This window comes from Canis lupus, chromosome 3, assembly GCF_048164855.1.
Source record: "Canis lupus baileyi chromosome 3, mCanLup2.hap1, whole genome shotgun sequence".
NCBI classification, from domain to species: Eukaryota; Metazoa; Chordata; class Mammalia; order Carnivora; family Canidae; genus Canis; species Canis lupus.
This window is the reverse complement of record NC_132840.1, coordinates 68,932,842-68,947,571: the sequence shown is the minus strand read 5'-3', so window position 1 is coordinate 68,947,571 and position 14,730 is coordinate 68,932,842. Positions and strand designations below refer to the sequence as shown.

The 14,730-nt window shown below is 46.3% G+C and overlaps 1 protein-coding gene across 14 annotated transcripts in view; it reads right to left on the bottom strand.

Moving 5' to 3' along the window:
* The window catches only part of NCAM1 (neural cell adhesion molecule 1), a 294,892-nt gene extending 282,452 nt beyond the window's left edge, over positions 1-12,440 (bottom strand). For all 14 annotated transcript variants that reach the window (XM_072822025.1, XM_072822031.1, XM_072822026.1 and 11 more), the window contains exon 1: positions 12,179-12,440. In XM_072822025.1, coding sequence (XP_072678126.1) covers positions 12,179-12,230 — 52 coding nt within the window. In that variant the 5' untranslated portion in view covers positions 12,231-12,440. The remainder of the gene's footprint in view (positions 1-12,178) is intronic.
* Between the last annotated feature and the right edge of the window lie 2,290 nt (positions 12,441-14,730).

The window sequence follows — 14,730 nt, the reverse complement described above, 5'->3', positions numbered from 1 at the left end:
GATTTAAGGTTGCCAGATTGCCAGACAAATGACTTCCAGATTAATGAAGTGTCATCAATATGATCTTTAGCAGCAACCATTATTTAAGTACACTAAATTTTATGGCTCTACCATTATGGTGAATTGACAGTTTAATATTAACCATATGCAAAAAGAAAGAAGAATCTATATAAACCAATGTATTTTTAAAATTTCTACGTTTCTTAAAACCAAGACCTACTAGACTTTGCTTCCACTGGAGTTGAAACAGCGAGGCCATCAGTCATGGTGTTTCTAACTCAGCTGCAATCCATAGTGATCTTGAACTCTCAGAGAATGAAAACTAAATGGGAAAAAATGTGATTCTAATTATAATCAATACTTAAATCCAACACTAATTGTACACCGCTTCACTGTGAACTTTAACAGAAAAAGGGAAAATGGGAAAAAAAATGACTCAGCTTACTACATGCCAGACAGTTGCATAAATTACCTCATTTGGTCCTCACAATAACCCTATTAAGGGGGGTATTATTATTCCTGTTTCACAGAGAAATAAACTGAGCATTGGAAAGATAAAAATAACTGGTTCAAGGTCATGGAAAGCAGGAGAGCCACCCGACAGGACACCAAGTTTGATGTCAAAGGCCCCCAGGTATGCTACAGTATGCTCTGCTCTACAAGACCAAAAGGAGATACTAAATTAAGAAAGAAGGATAGTTTGCATTATAACTCAGATCAAAGAGCTCGCATTGGATTTGCATCTGCTCATGCCCCTCAGCAGGTCTTCAAGGTTTCCAAGTTGTACCCTGAATCCAGTTCTCATACAGCAACTACAGCTTAACTAGCGATTGGCAGCATGTCACAGACAGGACGGACCCTCACAGGAGCACTATGAATAAAAGAACATCAGTAATCAGTCACACCCATGTCCACTCCTTTGCTGATCTGATAAAAACAATGCATCCAATCTGTAACAAACTGAACAAACTTCAAAAGATTTTGCTATCTACAAACCTTTTTCAAAGGTATAGAACAAAGGTATGATTATCATGGGCAATGATGCAAGACAACAAAGCTGTCTAAAATTTATCACCAGCCATGATAAATGAAATCCCTGGGGAGAAAACCCTCTTAACATTATTCACTTCCTTTCGGATGAACCCATCCCATTGTCCTTTGCAAGGTTTGCTCATCGCCTGGCTCTTTTCCTTTGTGCAGATACAAGCGCTCAGATGGCCCCCCCAGTGTGAAGCCTTTCCCCCATCCCAACACCCCATTCTTCCCTTTTTTGTGGCCAAGTATCCTGGATATCTGCTCCTCCTCAGTCTTTGAGAACGTGAATTTCACTGTCCAACTAAAATTCTCTAAGATCCCCACTCTCCTCTGAAACAAATCTAAAGTTTTTACTTGCACCTCATCCTCCTTACACGCATAACCCACATTAAGTACTACTGCGCTCTTTTTAATACAGTATTTGTTTTGTAATCTGAATGTAAAGTAATATATGCTTATTAGGGAAAACTCAGATGGTATAAAAAATGTGTCTTCTTCCAATCTTAAGGAGTGAAAGGAATTAAAAAAAAAAATCAGTATTCCATATACCATTTGTTCCCAACTTTTGTCCACTTAACATCATTCCTCTCTAACAGAGGCATTCACACCACTAGGCTCTGCGCCCCCCCCCCTTTTGTTCAAAACCGCCTTCCGAATTATGGACAAGATGCCATTCTAAACACTGCATAAATACTACAATATAAATCCTTCCGGTTGTGATAAAGAGTCCACAATGCACTGACTGTAACCCATGGTGTTTTCTCTCCACTGAAAGGGGATAAAAATATAGACTACTGTGACCCCTCAGTATTCTTAGCCCACCCCACCACCCCACCCACCCCACCCCCACCACCCCCACACCCCCGGCTGGGATCCCTGCAGCTTCCTCTCAAACACACAACAGGTAGGTAAACTACCTCACCCACGCTTCCCATCTGCAAAGGGAAACCCTTACTATAAGCCTCCAGCTCTTCTCACTGCGCTGGGAAGAGTTCTCCAACTGCCCCTACTGCCCAGGTAATCTTTACTCTGCCTCTGAAATCCTAGCCACGTATCTGGCTTGAGATGTTACCTGCCATTCCCATTTGTCTTTCCATTCTCCACTCTAGAGTAGGCTTTCCCAGGTCAAGGTATTGCACTGTTCAGTTAGGGGGTTTTGTTTTACACCCACAGTTAAGAGACTGCATAGATGCTCAGTAAGTATTTCTGCTGTCACTTCTTCTCCCTCTGACTCAAACCCATTAGATCTCTGTCCTACACCTTCTCTGCACCACAGATTGGTTTAGCCTCTGTCTAGTCCCACAATATCTATGACATTACTCTGATCTGAGCCCTAATTAGACATGTTTTCCATCACAACTGGGTCAACCAAAGTTCCACAAAATAACACTTACCCTTGTTACAGAAGATACACATACTCTCTTTTCTACTGTTTCATTTCCTCTTTCCTCTACTTTTCCCTTCTTCCTTACTCTCCTTCTTTTTCTCCTTTTTTAAATATTGGTGGAAGTCTACTAAATAGATATCACCACCCACAGCTGAAAAATACCTAGAAGGTAAAATACAAGATACCAAGATGCCCAATTTTTTTCTAAAGTCTCATAAGTCTTTTAAAAAAAAAAGATTTTATTTATTCATGAGAGACATGGAGAGAGAGACAGAGACATAGGCAGAGTGAGAAGCAGACTCCCTGTGGGGAGCCCGATGCAGGATTCGATCCCAGGACCCTGTGACCATGCCCTGAGCTGAAGACAGGTGCTCAACTACTGAGTCACCCAGGTATCCCAACCTCATATGTTTTTGCTGAGGTCCATCTTTCATTCAAGGTAACCCCTTTCCTCAGTCTCCCCATCACACTGATAAGTTCCATGATTTCATTCCCTTGGGTTTGCAACTTAAGACTTTTTTTCTCTCCCATCACCTCCCATTTTGGACCACCATCTCTCCTAGCTGCTTGCTCATCATTAACATTTCAGCTGTGTGCCTTTTTTATCCTTATCCAAAACCACTACAAGTATATATTGCCAAGATTATCTGTTTTACAAACTATATCACTATAGGGTTCCTTTAACAAGCCCCTCTGGAACCATAAATATTTGATTTTTATAAAATTTTCTAAAATTTGACTTTTGTGTTGCAAAAATCCTTTTCCTAACCCGCTATTTTGTCCAACCACTAGAGTAGCTGCTACAGAAAGAAACATTCTCTCCAAGTACTGTGATGATCCCTACCAGTCTGCTCCTACTTCTCTCCTGCTAATTCATAGCTACCATCAAACACAGAGCCCAGCAAGGCATTTGTTTAAGTGTGATCACCGAATATATTCTTGACTATTTTGGAAAAAAATTCTCCAACATCCTTCTTTTGTCTAACACTAAAGATTTTAACAAGACCTGACCCAATATCCAGCCTGCTTTCACTGCTCTTCCAGACCAATTCTCTAGTTAGACTCATCCTGTCCTACAGAGAAATGGGTCCTCCCCTCTCCTTATTTATCCTCACGCCCGTGGGGGTCCACACAAATCACTAACTTGCTCACACCTTCTTGGATATTAAAATCAGCCAAGATGAATTTTTGTCTTTCTTTTTTTTTTTTTTAATTTTTGTCTTTCTTAACAACTTTTACAATATTTGTCTCCTTCTTTTAGGCACTGATTCATACAGTACCTTTCATGATTTCCTAACAGTGTAAACTGTTTCTTCCCCAACCATCTGAAAGCCTCTGCAGGACCAGTATAGTATTCTTAAATTTATTTTCTTTTCCCCCTCAGCCTCCAGCACAGAACTTGGCATATCATATTCACAATACACATATTTTGTAAACATTTCAAAGAAAATCTCCATTCAAGATGAACTTTAAAAAAAAAAAAAAAAAAAGCAAATACAGGGCAGCCCAGGTGGCTCAGCGGTTTAGTTCAGCCTCCAGCCCAGGGTGTGATCCTGGGGACCCGGGATCGAGTCCCACGTCGGGCTCCTTAAATGGAGCCTGCTTCTCCCTCTGCCTGTGTCTCTGCCTCTCTCTCTCTTTCTCTCTCTCTCTCCCTCTCTCTTTCATGAATAAATAAAATCTTTTAAAAAATAAAAATAAAAAGCAAACGTAGCATTTATTTATTTTTATTTAGAGAGAGAGAATGTGAGCAGAGGAAAAGGCAGAGGGAGAAGGAGAGAGAGAATCTTTAGCAGGCTTCATGCCCAGCACAGAGCCCAACTGGGCATCTTGAGATCATGACCTGAGTGGAAGACCAGGAATCAAATACTTAACCAATTGAGCCACCCAGGCACCACTCAAAATGAACTTTTTTATTTTATTTTTTTTAAGATTTTATTTATTCATGAGAGAGAGAGAGAGAAGCACAGGCAAAGGCAGAGGGGAAAGCAGGCTCCCTGCAAGGAGCCCAATGTGGGACTCGATCTCGTGACTCCAGGATCACGCCCTGAGCCAAAGGCAGATGCTCAACCGCTGAGCCACACGTGTGTCCCTCAAGATGAACTTTTTTAAAGCACATATCAAGTACTTACTGCGTATTACTTGATTTATGTATGAGATTTTATTAAAGTTCCCCAAAGCCCACAAGGGAAGTGTCATTATCCCCATTCTACAGATGAGGAGGCAGGCCCAGAAGTGCAGCAATGTGCAGAAAGAATGTCACCAACAGTGAGTGGACTCAACCTAGACTTGTCAGCCCCCAAAGCTCTTGGTTGGCCCCTCCACCGACTCACTCCTCCCTCACTTCTGGCAGACAACAAGCAAACTCACATTCTGATGCTATGTGATTCAAATTATCTTCACTTCAAGAACAGGATGCAATGCAGCCAACTAATGCACGTTATGGTTCCAGCTTCACTCATGCAAGTCACTTAGCCCTTCTCAGGCCCAGCTTCTATATGAAGACCTAACACAATGTGGCCTTACAGAGCACCCCGCTCATCTCTGTCTACTCCTCCCCAAGTCCCCACACAGCATCGCTGGGTGTAACTCCTCTCTCAAACACTGTGGACTGAAGGCAAACTAGTTCGTGCCCCACGCCCAACGCAAGAGACCCAAGCAGAGTTAATTGCTTTCCTTCCTCGTGCTCCAATGGCATTTGATTCATGTCTCTATTTAGAAGTCTAGTATGTCTATCTCCCACACTGGATGGTAAGCTCTAGAGGCAGGAGCATAGCTTACTCGACTTTATAATCCGAAACCCAGAACAATTCCTGAAGCAACTTGGCCCTTCTCAAGATTTCAGGAAAGTTTGCTGAATTAATTCAAGAGTATCTGCTGTGATTCTGTGTTTATTGAATTAAGAAGTCAATCAACCATGCCTTAAATGAGAATACCATCTGTCCTTCTTCTTTCACAGAGTTCTTTAAATGTCACCTCCTCACCCACCCTGACCATGCAGTCAAAGGTGATCCCCCCAATAATCTCTCATGCAGTCTGCTCCTTTCCTTAGCTTTTATCAGGGATTATAAATATATGTGTGTGTTACTTTTTGTATTCCTGCACACTTAGACTGGAAGTTCCATGAAGACAGAGATGATACACGTTTACCGCTGGATTCTCAGAACGAGGCACTCAATAAATATTTAGTGAACAAATGATATGAAGATTAAGTGATATAACACCTATCAGAATTCTGGGACTGGATCATGATGATTAAGACACAATCACTAATATTATCAGTGCAGTTTCTCTCCTCTTCGATAGCTGACGCACAGTCTGAGTCTCTTCTCCAATACAGCATATGCCTTTTAGTTGGCAAAACTACTTCCTGCCCTGCCAGTAGGGCACTTATGTCTGACTCATTTGAATAATAATAGCAATTACTTTATTTTATTCCAGATAGTAATTTACAAAAATATAAGCAGTGAGAAATATTAAATCACCTCAGGTCTCACTTAAGATTCTCTATAAAATAAAGGTCAAATAGCTTCTTCTTTCCAAAAATAGCTTTGATTTCGATGTAGATTCTGATCTTCAAAGCACAAAACAACCTTTATGAGATACATGCTTAACAAACTGGAACGATTAGCCTATATTCTCAAGCAAGTGGACCCAAGCAGACCAGGACATAGTCGCTAACACAGGGTCAGATGCTTTCAGGGCCCCCACACTGCACAGGCGCCTTCCAAGGTGCTATGGGATGGGGGGGGGGGGACCTGCTCATGTGTTCTCATGGTCATTTACATTCTAAGAGTTTTGTATTTTCCTTAGAGAGGGCCCTCACAACTGATCAACCCTTGTGCTTATGGCTTTCAGCCTTATAATGAGATCACTTTTCTAACATATTCACAACCAACATGACAATGCAGGCATATATAACAAGATTTTTTCAAAGTCAAGTTCTAATCACTGAAGTCATGTTCTCATGATATTCTTTAAGTCCTTCTGAAAAAAGCACTATGTCTGAGTATTACTTTTTTTTCTAGATCCAGATACATCTTTCTTTCTCATTAATAAATAGGTCTTGCATGCACTAAAGTCCAGTGATCTCTAAAATATTCACAACTCTAACATAGAGGCATGACTAATTTTGCCATTTTGCAGAAGGAGAAACTGACGCTTGGGGGAGTTAAATGGCTCACCCAAGACTGGATAGTGAAATAAGGGGTATGTGTGGCTGGGCTTCCAACCTGGGGCTGCGGGCCACTCTTATTCTCTATGCAGTGCTCCCCTCCAACTTCCTTGACAGCAGAAAGTATGTCATCCCAGTCCTTTGTCATTCCCCGCAGAGATGATGATAAAAAGCTAGCACTCGGTAAATATATTTGATCAACTGTTTAAGAGAATACCTAATGTAACACAATCTCACACACCGTGACATTACTCTGAATATTCCTAAATGATGAGGTAATCAGACACCAAAGGCTTCTCGCATATGATCTCAGGAATGACAGAGAGAGAAAACAGGGCCAGATGTTGCCAGTGTTTGCTGTCACAAATCAGAAAGTCCTGAGTGAGAACAGAGAGTAGAATACAGGTCACACAGAAGCCTTTCAAGTCCCATCAGTGGTGTAGTCTTTGAATTCAAAGGAAAATATATTTACATCTATCTGGGAGAAAAAGAAAGCATAATAGGTTTATTAAAACCTTATTTTCAGAAACACAGATACTCAAGATAGAGCAAATGGTTTAACCTTCAGCATAGTCCTCTCGGAGGCTCTCCAGAGCTTGGGAGCTAAATTAATTCTGCAGGAAAGGAGAAGTGTGTCATCCTAACTGAATACAGTTAACTCAGTGGCTGCGCGTAGACTCGGCCTAAAAGTGTCTTAACTGTCATGTACTGAAACTGCCTGAAAGGCTGCCATTTGGCACTCAGGCCAATACCAAAAGGCAATGCTCCTAATGAGCATCTTCAGTTGAGAGACAGCATTTCAACACCGTGAAGTGAATGGGCATAATGGCTCTACTGGCGATGCCAAATAATTTACGTCCCTTTACATCAGCGAATGGTTTTAAGGTTTGGCACCAAGAGTTAATATTAATAATGGCAAGAGGCAAAGGTGACATGACTGTGACCTTCGGATGGACTTCTGGGTTTTATTGCCCTACAGTAGTGAGCACATCTATCTGGATTATTGGTAACAGGCTCGCTAGGATTGTTTTCCATATAGTGAAAACTCTGGGCCTCATAGACACGTAACCCTTAGGATTCAGAGGGGTCCCTGGGCATCTCCATCTCGCTGAAAGGCCGTCTTATACAGTATTGCTCAGAGACCTACTATTTTAAGACACGTAGAAAACTCTCTTCTGAATTTTACTCATTTCTTTCTTTTTTAACTAAAGGGACCTTAACCTTAGTCTTTTTTTAACTCAAAACTCAAGTAGTCACTGTTACTACATAGCCAGTTGATTCATGGTTCCAATTTTGTCTAATTTGTAACCCATTTTTAAGACCAGTAAAACAGTATTTGCAATTTGCTGCCATTTCTTTTAGAGTTCCAGATGTTTCTTAGCCTATATATTTGTTAGATCACTAAACTGAGGAATTATCAGTTATGGAAGCTACATTAAAATATTTATCTTGACACCATAAAACATTTGTGTGCTCCAAAACTCAATACTTAAATAGCACTGGAGAGTCTTTTGCAAACGCCTTTGTCTAAGGCTGCCTCTTCCCAGAAGACTGATGAGGGCAGGTGCGGTCCCTTCTCCCCCTCCCTGCCAATTGGTTCTGCTCTCCATCCCCGCAAACCCAAGATGGGCAGGGAAAGTTCAAACCGTTCTTTAGCAACAGGTAGTCAATCACTTATTTCGCACCAAGACAGGAAGGATTGTCTGTAAAATATCTTTGGAGGTCTGCCAGTAGCACTGAAGTCACTTTCTGTCTGGAGAGCAGCCATAGTCCCTTAACTCTGGAGACGTAAATATGGGGAATTCATCAAACTCATTTTAAATAGAGTCTTTGTCACCTTAAAAAATGTAAGTGGTTGGATCAGGAATTCCAAAGTCCCTATTTCAAACGGTGTAAAGTTTGCAAGACGCTGCCTATAATTTAAGAAACTGAGTTCCGTAGCAAACAAAAACATCTGTCATGCCCAAAGATTAGGTTTTGAATGAGAAAATGGTGCTATTTATTTTGAAAGGCAATTAAGATCTTGTTCCCTGTGACAGAAAAATACAGATACAGATTACTTACATTAAATTACATATTACCGATCTGAAGTAGTCAATTAGTGATGAATGTATTCCAAAGGGAAGCGCTATGGGAAACTCAGAATTTGGGGGCTCCCTGTGACTAATTGCTCTCTCTTATCACTGCCCTTGTGACCGTACTCCTATACCATAAATTTAGGGGCTTGGGAGCATTTTTGCAAATAATGACTTCCTTCATTCTTGTACTATCAAGTTCAAGAAACAGTCAACAGTTTGGTCAATAAATCCTTAATCAATCAGCATAGAGACTTGGATGAACCTTCTTTACTGAACAAGAATACATACCCTGCTATTTTCTGCTATTGCAGTATTATTATTTTTTTTTTTAAATTGACCCTGGGTAAATATCATCAAGTTTAATCTGCTGGGGGGAAAAAGGGGGAAGCTTCTTGAAAACCTGACTTTTAAAAAAAAATGTAAATTTTTGGACTACTGAAAACAGCATCATTGGTAGATCCCTAGAACCGCCACAGCAGGAAGAGTGATTCAGAAACTATCAAATAAAGGACAGGCCACACTTCCACAACGTGGGGATTATATTCTCTTTGTGTTTCGCTCTGTTGAATTTTAAATAAATTCCGAGTTATTTTCAGTATTTTAACATATGCTAATATTTGTTGACAGAAAATTAACTTTTTGGCTTTAAGACAGAGTCATGAAAGTTTTTCCACATTCTTCAATACGACTATATTACATTCAGTGGCAGCTTTGTTCAGAAACACACATTTCTGACCTTAAAATGAAAATTAACAGGCAAAAAATACAGCTCAGCATGCTTGTACTGACAGCAAACTCGGCTGAAACACGTCTTGATAATTCATTTAGTGAGGAATATTATATGTACTTATATCCATGCTAGCTGGCTTTTGTAAGGTAGCAAAGCTGCCCTTTGTTCTTAATCCAGTGCTATCTTGTTAGAAAACCAGTCCTATTCATTCCTTCACTCTGGCAAGTAAAACTGGCAGGGGACTGTAAAATTGTCAAAGAGACGGGACTTAACCATTCCAGATCAAATCCTTTTTGCACAAAACATCCCAAATTGCTGTTAGAATAGACTCAAATTTGCTAAGTAATTCCACAACCTTGCACTTCATTCCTGAAGAGCAAAAGACACCAAAATGACAGGGGCTGCAGACCCGGTTCGTGTCGCGTTAAGAAGGTCCGCGCACCTTGTATGTAAATTTTCATATGCACTGTGTGGAGTGCGGAGACCGAACCACCATGGTCCCTGGAGCTAATACGACATTTGAGGCCAAAATAATAATAATTATTACTACTATAATTATTATTACGTAGACACATATACACGTCTGTGTGCATGTGCGTGTATATATATATATAACATTGTTTTTATTTTCGCCCTGGCCCTCTGGCTTGAAGTCTTCCTTTTTTTTTTTTTTTTTTTTTTTTTTAAGCCATGGTATTACCGAGAATTTAATGGAAAATCATTTCTCTTCGAAAAACCGTTCAACTTCGTTCTTTTGTTAAGCATCCGTGGGTGCGTTTCGTGGTGCGCCCTCCGGGTCCTCATGGGTCCCAGGGCCGGGGCTGAGGCCGCTTCCCTACGGGGGACCCCGGCCGGGTGGCGCCTCGCGGGGCAGCCCCACGTCCCGGCCCGGGCTCCCGGGGCGCGAACCAGCCGGCGCCGCCGCCAGACCCGACCCGGAGGGGGCACCGGGCGGGGCGGGGCGGGGCGGGGCGGCCCCCAAGGCCCCCAACGACCGGGTCTCCGCGGCCACGCCCCCAGCCCGAGGGGAGGCGGCCCCGGGAGCGCAGGGCGCGCGGCCCAGGCGGCACCACCGGGGAGGGCACGCCCCGGGCGACCCCGGCCGCCGGCAGGGGCCCAGCCGTGCGCCCCGCGGGCCCGCCCGCCCGCCCCAGGCCCCGCCCCCAGCCTCGCCCCCGGCCCGAGCCGCGGTCGGCGCACGCGCGTCGGTGGGCCCAGCCCCGCTGCCCTCGCGGGCGACGCGCTCGGGCCGGGGCCGGCGGGAGGGCGCGGGCGGGGGCGCGGGGGGGCGCGCGCGGCGGCCCGGCCCCTCGGGGACACGCGGACTCCATCTTCCTCCCTCCGGGCCGCGGGGCCGCCGGCGGGGCGGGCGGGGCTTCTCCCGGCGGGGCCGAGCGAGACCGTTAGGCTGGGACACCGGGAGCCGGTCCTGGCAGCTCGGGGCCGCCACCCGCGCCGCAATGCAAGCGCCTCGCGGCTTCCCGCCCAGCCAGCCCCGCTCTGATTGGCCGCCGTGGGAGAGGGACCCGAGCTGGCCGGAGGCGGCGGCCGGGCTGCTCCCGAGAGGCCCCGAGAGGCCCCGCCGCGCTCCCCCCCCGCCGGGCGGCCGTCCAGGGCGGTCCCCGCCGCGGCACCTGGCAGCGCCCCGGCCCCGCCCAGCTCCCTGCGGCCCCCGCTCCGTCTCCTGCCCCTCCCCGACGGTCCGCGCCGGAGTGCGAGTCCCGGGGCGGGGCGGGGCGGGGCGGGGGAGCAGCTGGAGGGCAGAGTGGGCGCGCACTGAAGAATCTCCCGGGGAGGCCGGGACGGAAACACCCCCAGCGACACGGCCCCCCCTCCCGGCCGCCCGGGGTGTCTGGGCGGCGGCAGCATCCCTCCACCGTCTTCCCCTCCGCTCCCTATTGTTCGCACTTTGCAAGGATCGGGAACCTCGCCCAAAGAAAGGGGGCTGGGGCGAGGTGCTGCGGGCGGCTACCTGCCATTCTTCTCGCGCACCGTGCAACGCGGGGCTGGCGGTGCGTGTGAAGGCACACGCGCGCACACACGCGCGCACTCACACCAGGCAGCCCGAGCACGCCCTCCTCGCCCTCCGCCCCTCCGCACTTCCTCCTGTCAAAACGCGGCGCTCGGCCCTCCCATCCCTCCGCGCTCCCGGCCGAGAGCAGGCTTTGCAAGTAACCAGCAATTTGGCAAATGAAAAACTAACGTCATATCGACGGGGGTGCAACAACGGCCGCACAGCCCTGCGGTTCTGCCCATGTCGCCCCATTTTGCAAACCGTTATTCAGTGTGGGGCGGGGGGGGGGCGAGGGGGGCTGGGCGCGAAGGCGGCGAGCCCCACTTTATTAGAGCCGGGGCAATAACGATGGGGCGGCTGCCCCGGCCTTATTGTTCAGTGCTGTCACCCCGGCCCCGCGGCACCCGAGCCCGAGCCGCGGCACCCCCGCCCCGCCGCCCGCCGCCCGCCGCGGGAAGGAGCGCGGCCGCAGCATCCCCGGAGGGTCCCCGGGGCGTCCCCGGAGCGTCCCCGCGAGCGGACGGCTCGGCTGCCCGCGCCCCGGCACACAAAGTGGGAAGGGCGGGCGCTCGCGGCGCTGGGGGCAGCCCGGGTCCGGAGGGGCGGCCAGGGCGACGCGCTCCTTCCTCGGCCCAACGACAATGACCGCCCTTAGCATCCCACGTAAAGCCACCCCAAATAACAGTGTCCTCGGGGGAGGAGGAGGGGGAAGGGGCAATCAGCACAGCGGACGGAGAATCATCGTAATTTCAAAATGTACCTGCAGTTCCCAGGAAAAACAAAGTCCAGATGAGATCCTTAGTTTGCAGCATTGTAATCTGCGGGCCGGGAGGGATGTTCTCGCCGCGGTAAATTCTGTGCCCCCCGCCCCTTGCAGAGAGTGTGGACGGCGGCGGAGCCACAGACCTACGGGCAGACAATTGCCAGGCTGAGTACGATTATTTTTGCAGAATTGTTTCCTGCCAGCGGCTGCCGAGCTGCGTTCACGCGCTGAGCGGAGAATGAGTGACAGTCCCAGCCTCAGCACACTCGCAACTCGGAGATCCTTGCGCTGGCCCGGGTTCGCTTTGATGGAACTGGGGATGCGAGCGGGGGGCGGGGGGCGGGGGTGAGAACCTCACTGTGTCCTTCCACCACGCCGGCCACAAATAGTGCCGAACATCAAGGAGGTAAGAGAGACAGGGGAGGCAGATGCGGCCGCCTGCAAAACGCGGCCTGGAGCTGCCGGAGGAGTCGGGCTCGTTCACACGCAGCCTTCCAGGCGGAGCTGGGATTTCTTCTTTTCACACTTCTCCCCCACGCCTCCGCGGTCCCTCCTGCCGCCCAGCCTTCCTTAATCGGGAGGGCGCATATGTTAACAACTAGTAAATAATAAAAACAAAATCTTAGCTTTGATTAGGTTTGCAAAGTCGTCGCATCTCTGCATTTAGATCCTAAGATCATCGAAACACGAGGATAGCTAGGCTAGGATTGATTGATTTATTTTTTCTCTAAGTGCAGGAAATTAGAAATTTGGAGAGGGATGGAGGAGATAGATTGCTGTTGCAGGATTTTGCTTTGGGTGTGTTTGTTTGTTTGTTTGTTTGTTTGTTTGAAACTGGCTGTGAAGTTTAGTCTCCCACAGAGTGGCAACAGATCTCAGGGGAGAGGAGGGTGGGAAGCTACTTAAGTTGGAAGAGAACGCAGATGTTTAGAAGGGATTTCCAGAAACAACCGGAGGAAATGTTCTCTTGTTTATGAATGCTGAAATCTGTAGTCTCTTTATGAAGATCCCTGAGCCTTCTACGTAGGTCTTTAGAGGCAAGATATTAGATAATAATTTTTTTTTTCTTATCATGGTGCAGAACCTCAATTCTTAAAGATATTAATGTAGGATATCCCTGGGGTACGCACAAAGGGTTTCACTTCACCTTACAGCTGTATTTTACACAGAGGAGGGTGGGGGAGCAGGGGGGAAATAAACATGTCTCAGCACCTGAGCAAGGCTTGAGGGTTTAAGAAACAAAAGCTGAGGAAGAATCAGGAGCACAAAATGTTCTAGATGCTGGATTAGCCTATTAGCCCAGCGCAGTGACACCCTCCCAGAGGAAGTCGGCCACCTTCAAAGCACCAATACACTCGTGTTACCAAGTACTCCCTCCTGCGTTAAAGGTCAGGCTCTCCACTGCTGTACGACTCTTTAAAATCCCATCCTCTGCTGGCCAAACAGCCCAACCTCCATTACCCGAGAACCTGGTATCTCCTCCCCGTCTCCTTCCATGTGTTGGACCAGGAGAACCACAGCAACGCGCTATGACTTTTGGGGCCCCTAAAAAAATACTTCCTCTTCCCAAGCTTTCCAACGTTATTTTAAAAATATTTATCTCACACCAATTATAACTAATTCAAAAATACAGAAGAGCAGAAAGGAACTAAACCCCCCCCCAATCTAGATTCTACAGACACCCACCAATTTTCTGTCTTTTGTGTATGCACATGATTTTTAGAGCTGACACAATATAGTAGCAGTTGGAATCTTGTTTATTTTCTCCATCATTTCAGTATGAGCATTTTCCCAGGTCCTTACAAAGGCTTTCTAAACATTTTTATAGCTGTGTAGTATTTCTACATATCAATGGTTCCTCAGTGGTTTCCCCTTTTTGGATATTTAGATGGTTTCCAAAGTTTGATCATATAAATAATGCTTTTTGAACATCTTTCAATAAATATTTATTGAACAAACACTGTCCTTAGGCCTGTGCTGGGTATAGTGGACTATATAGATTTTTTTCATGGTGGCTGTATTTAAGCATCTTTACCTTCAGAAATGGGTTTCTACTAGCATGTAAAATTATTTCCATAACATATAACATTAAGTACAACATATTAGATTATTTCCTTAAAAGGAGACTTTGGTAGCCAGGAAAGATGGAGAGAACAGGGGCCTGAGGAAAAAAGGAAAAAAAGTGGCGACTGGGATAACCCAAAATAAAATTTTCCTAATTCTAATTTTACCAAAAGTGAGAGACACGCCCTTCTCTGTAAACCTCCCTTCTTAAAGCCAGTGTCAGTAGAATTGAAAGATTCCTCACTATTTTTTCTCCCCAAATGTCCCTATTTTTAGCTTTTTAACGTAGGCAGGTGTAGAAATCCTATCTGACTTCAGCATGATTGAGTTTCTTTTCTCTCTCTCTCTCTCTCCAGCCCCTCCCTGCCCTGTGTGGCTGTTGATCTCTGTTGTAATGACTCATTCTAGAATTCTACCCCACAGTCACTACAGGCCACACTGCATGTGTCTCTCCTCTGTTCTTTTAACAGAATCCATCACATGCC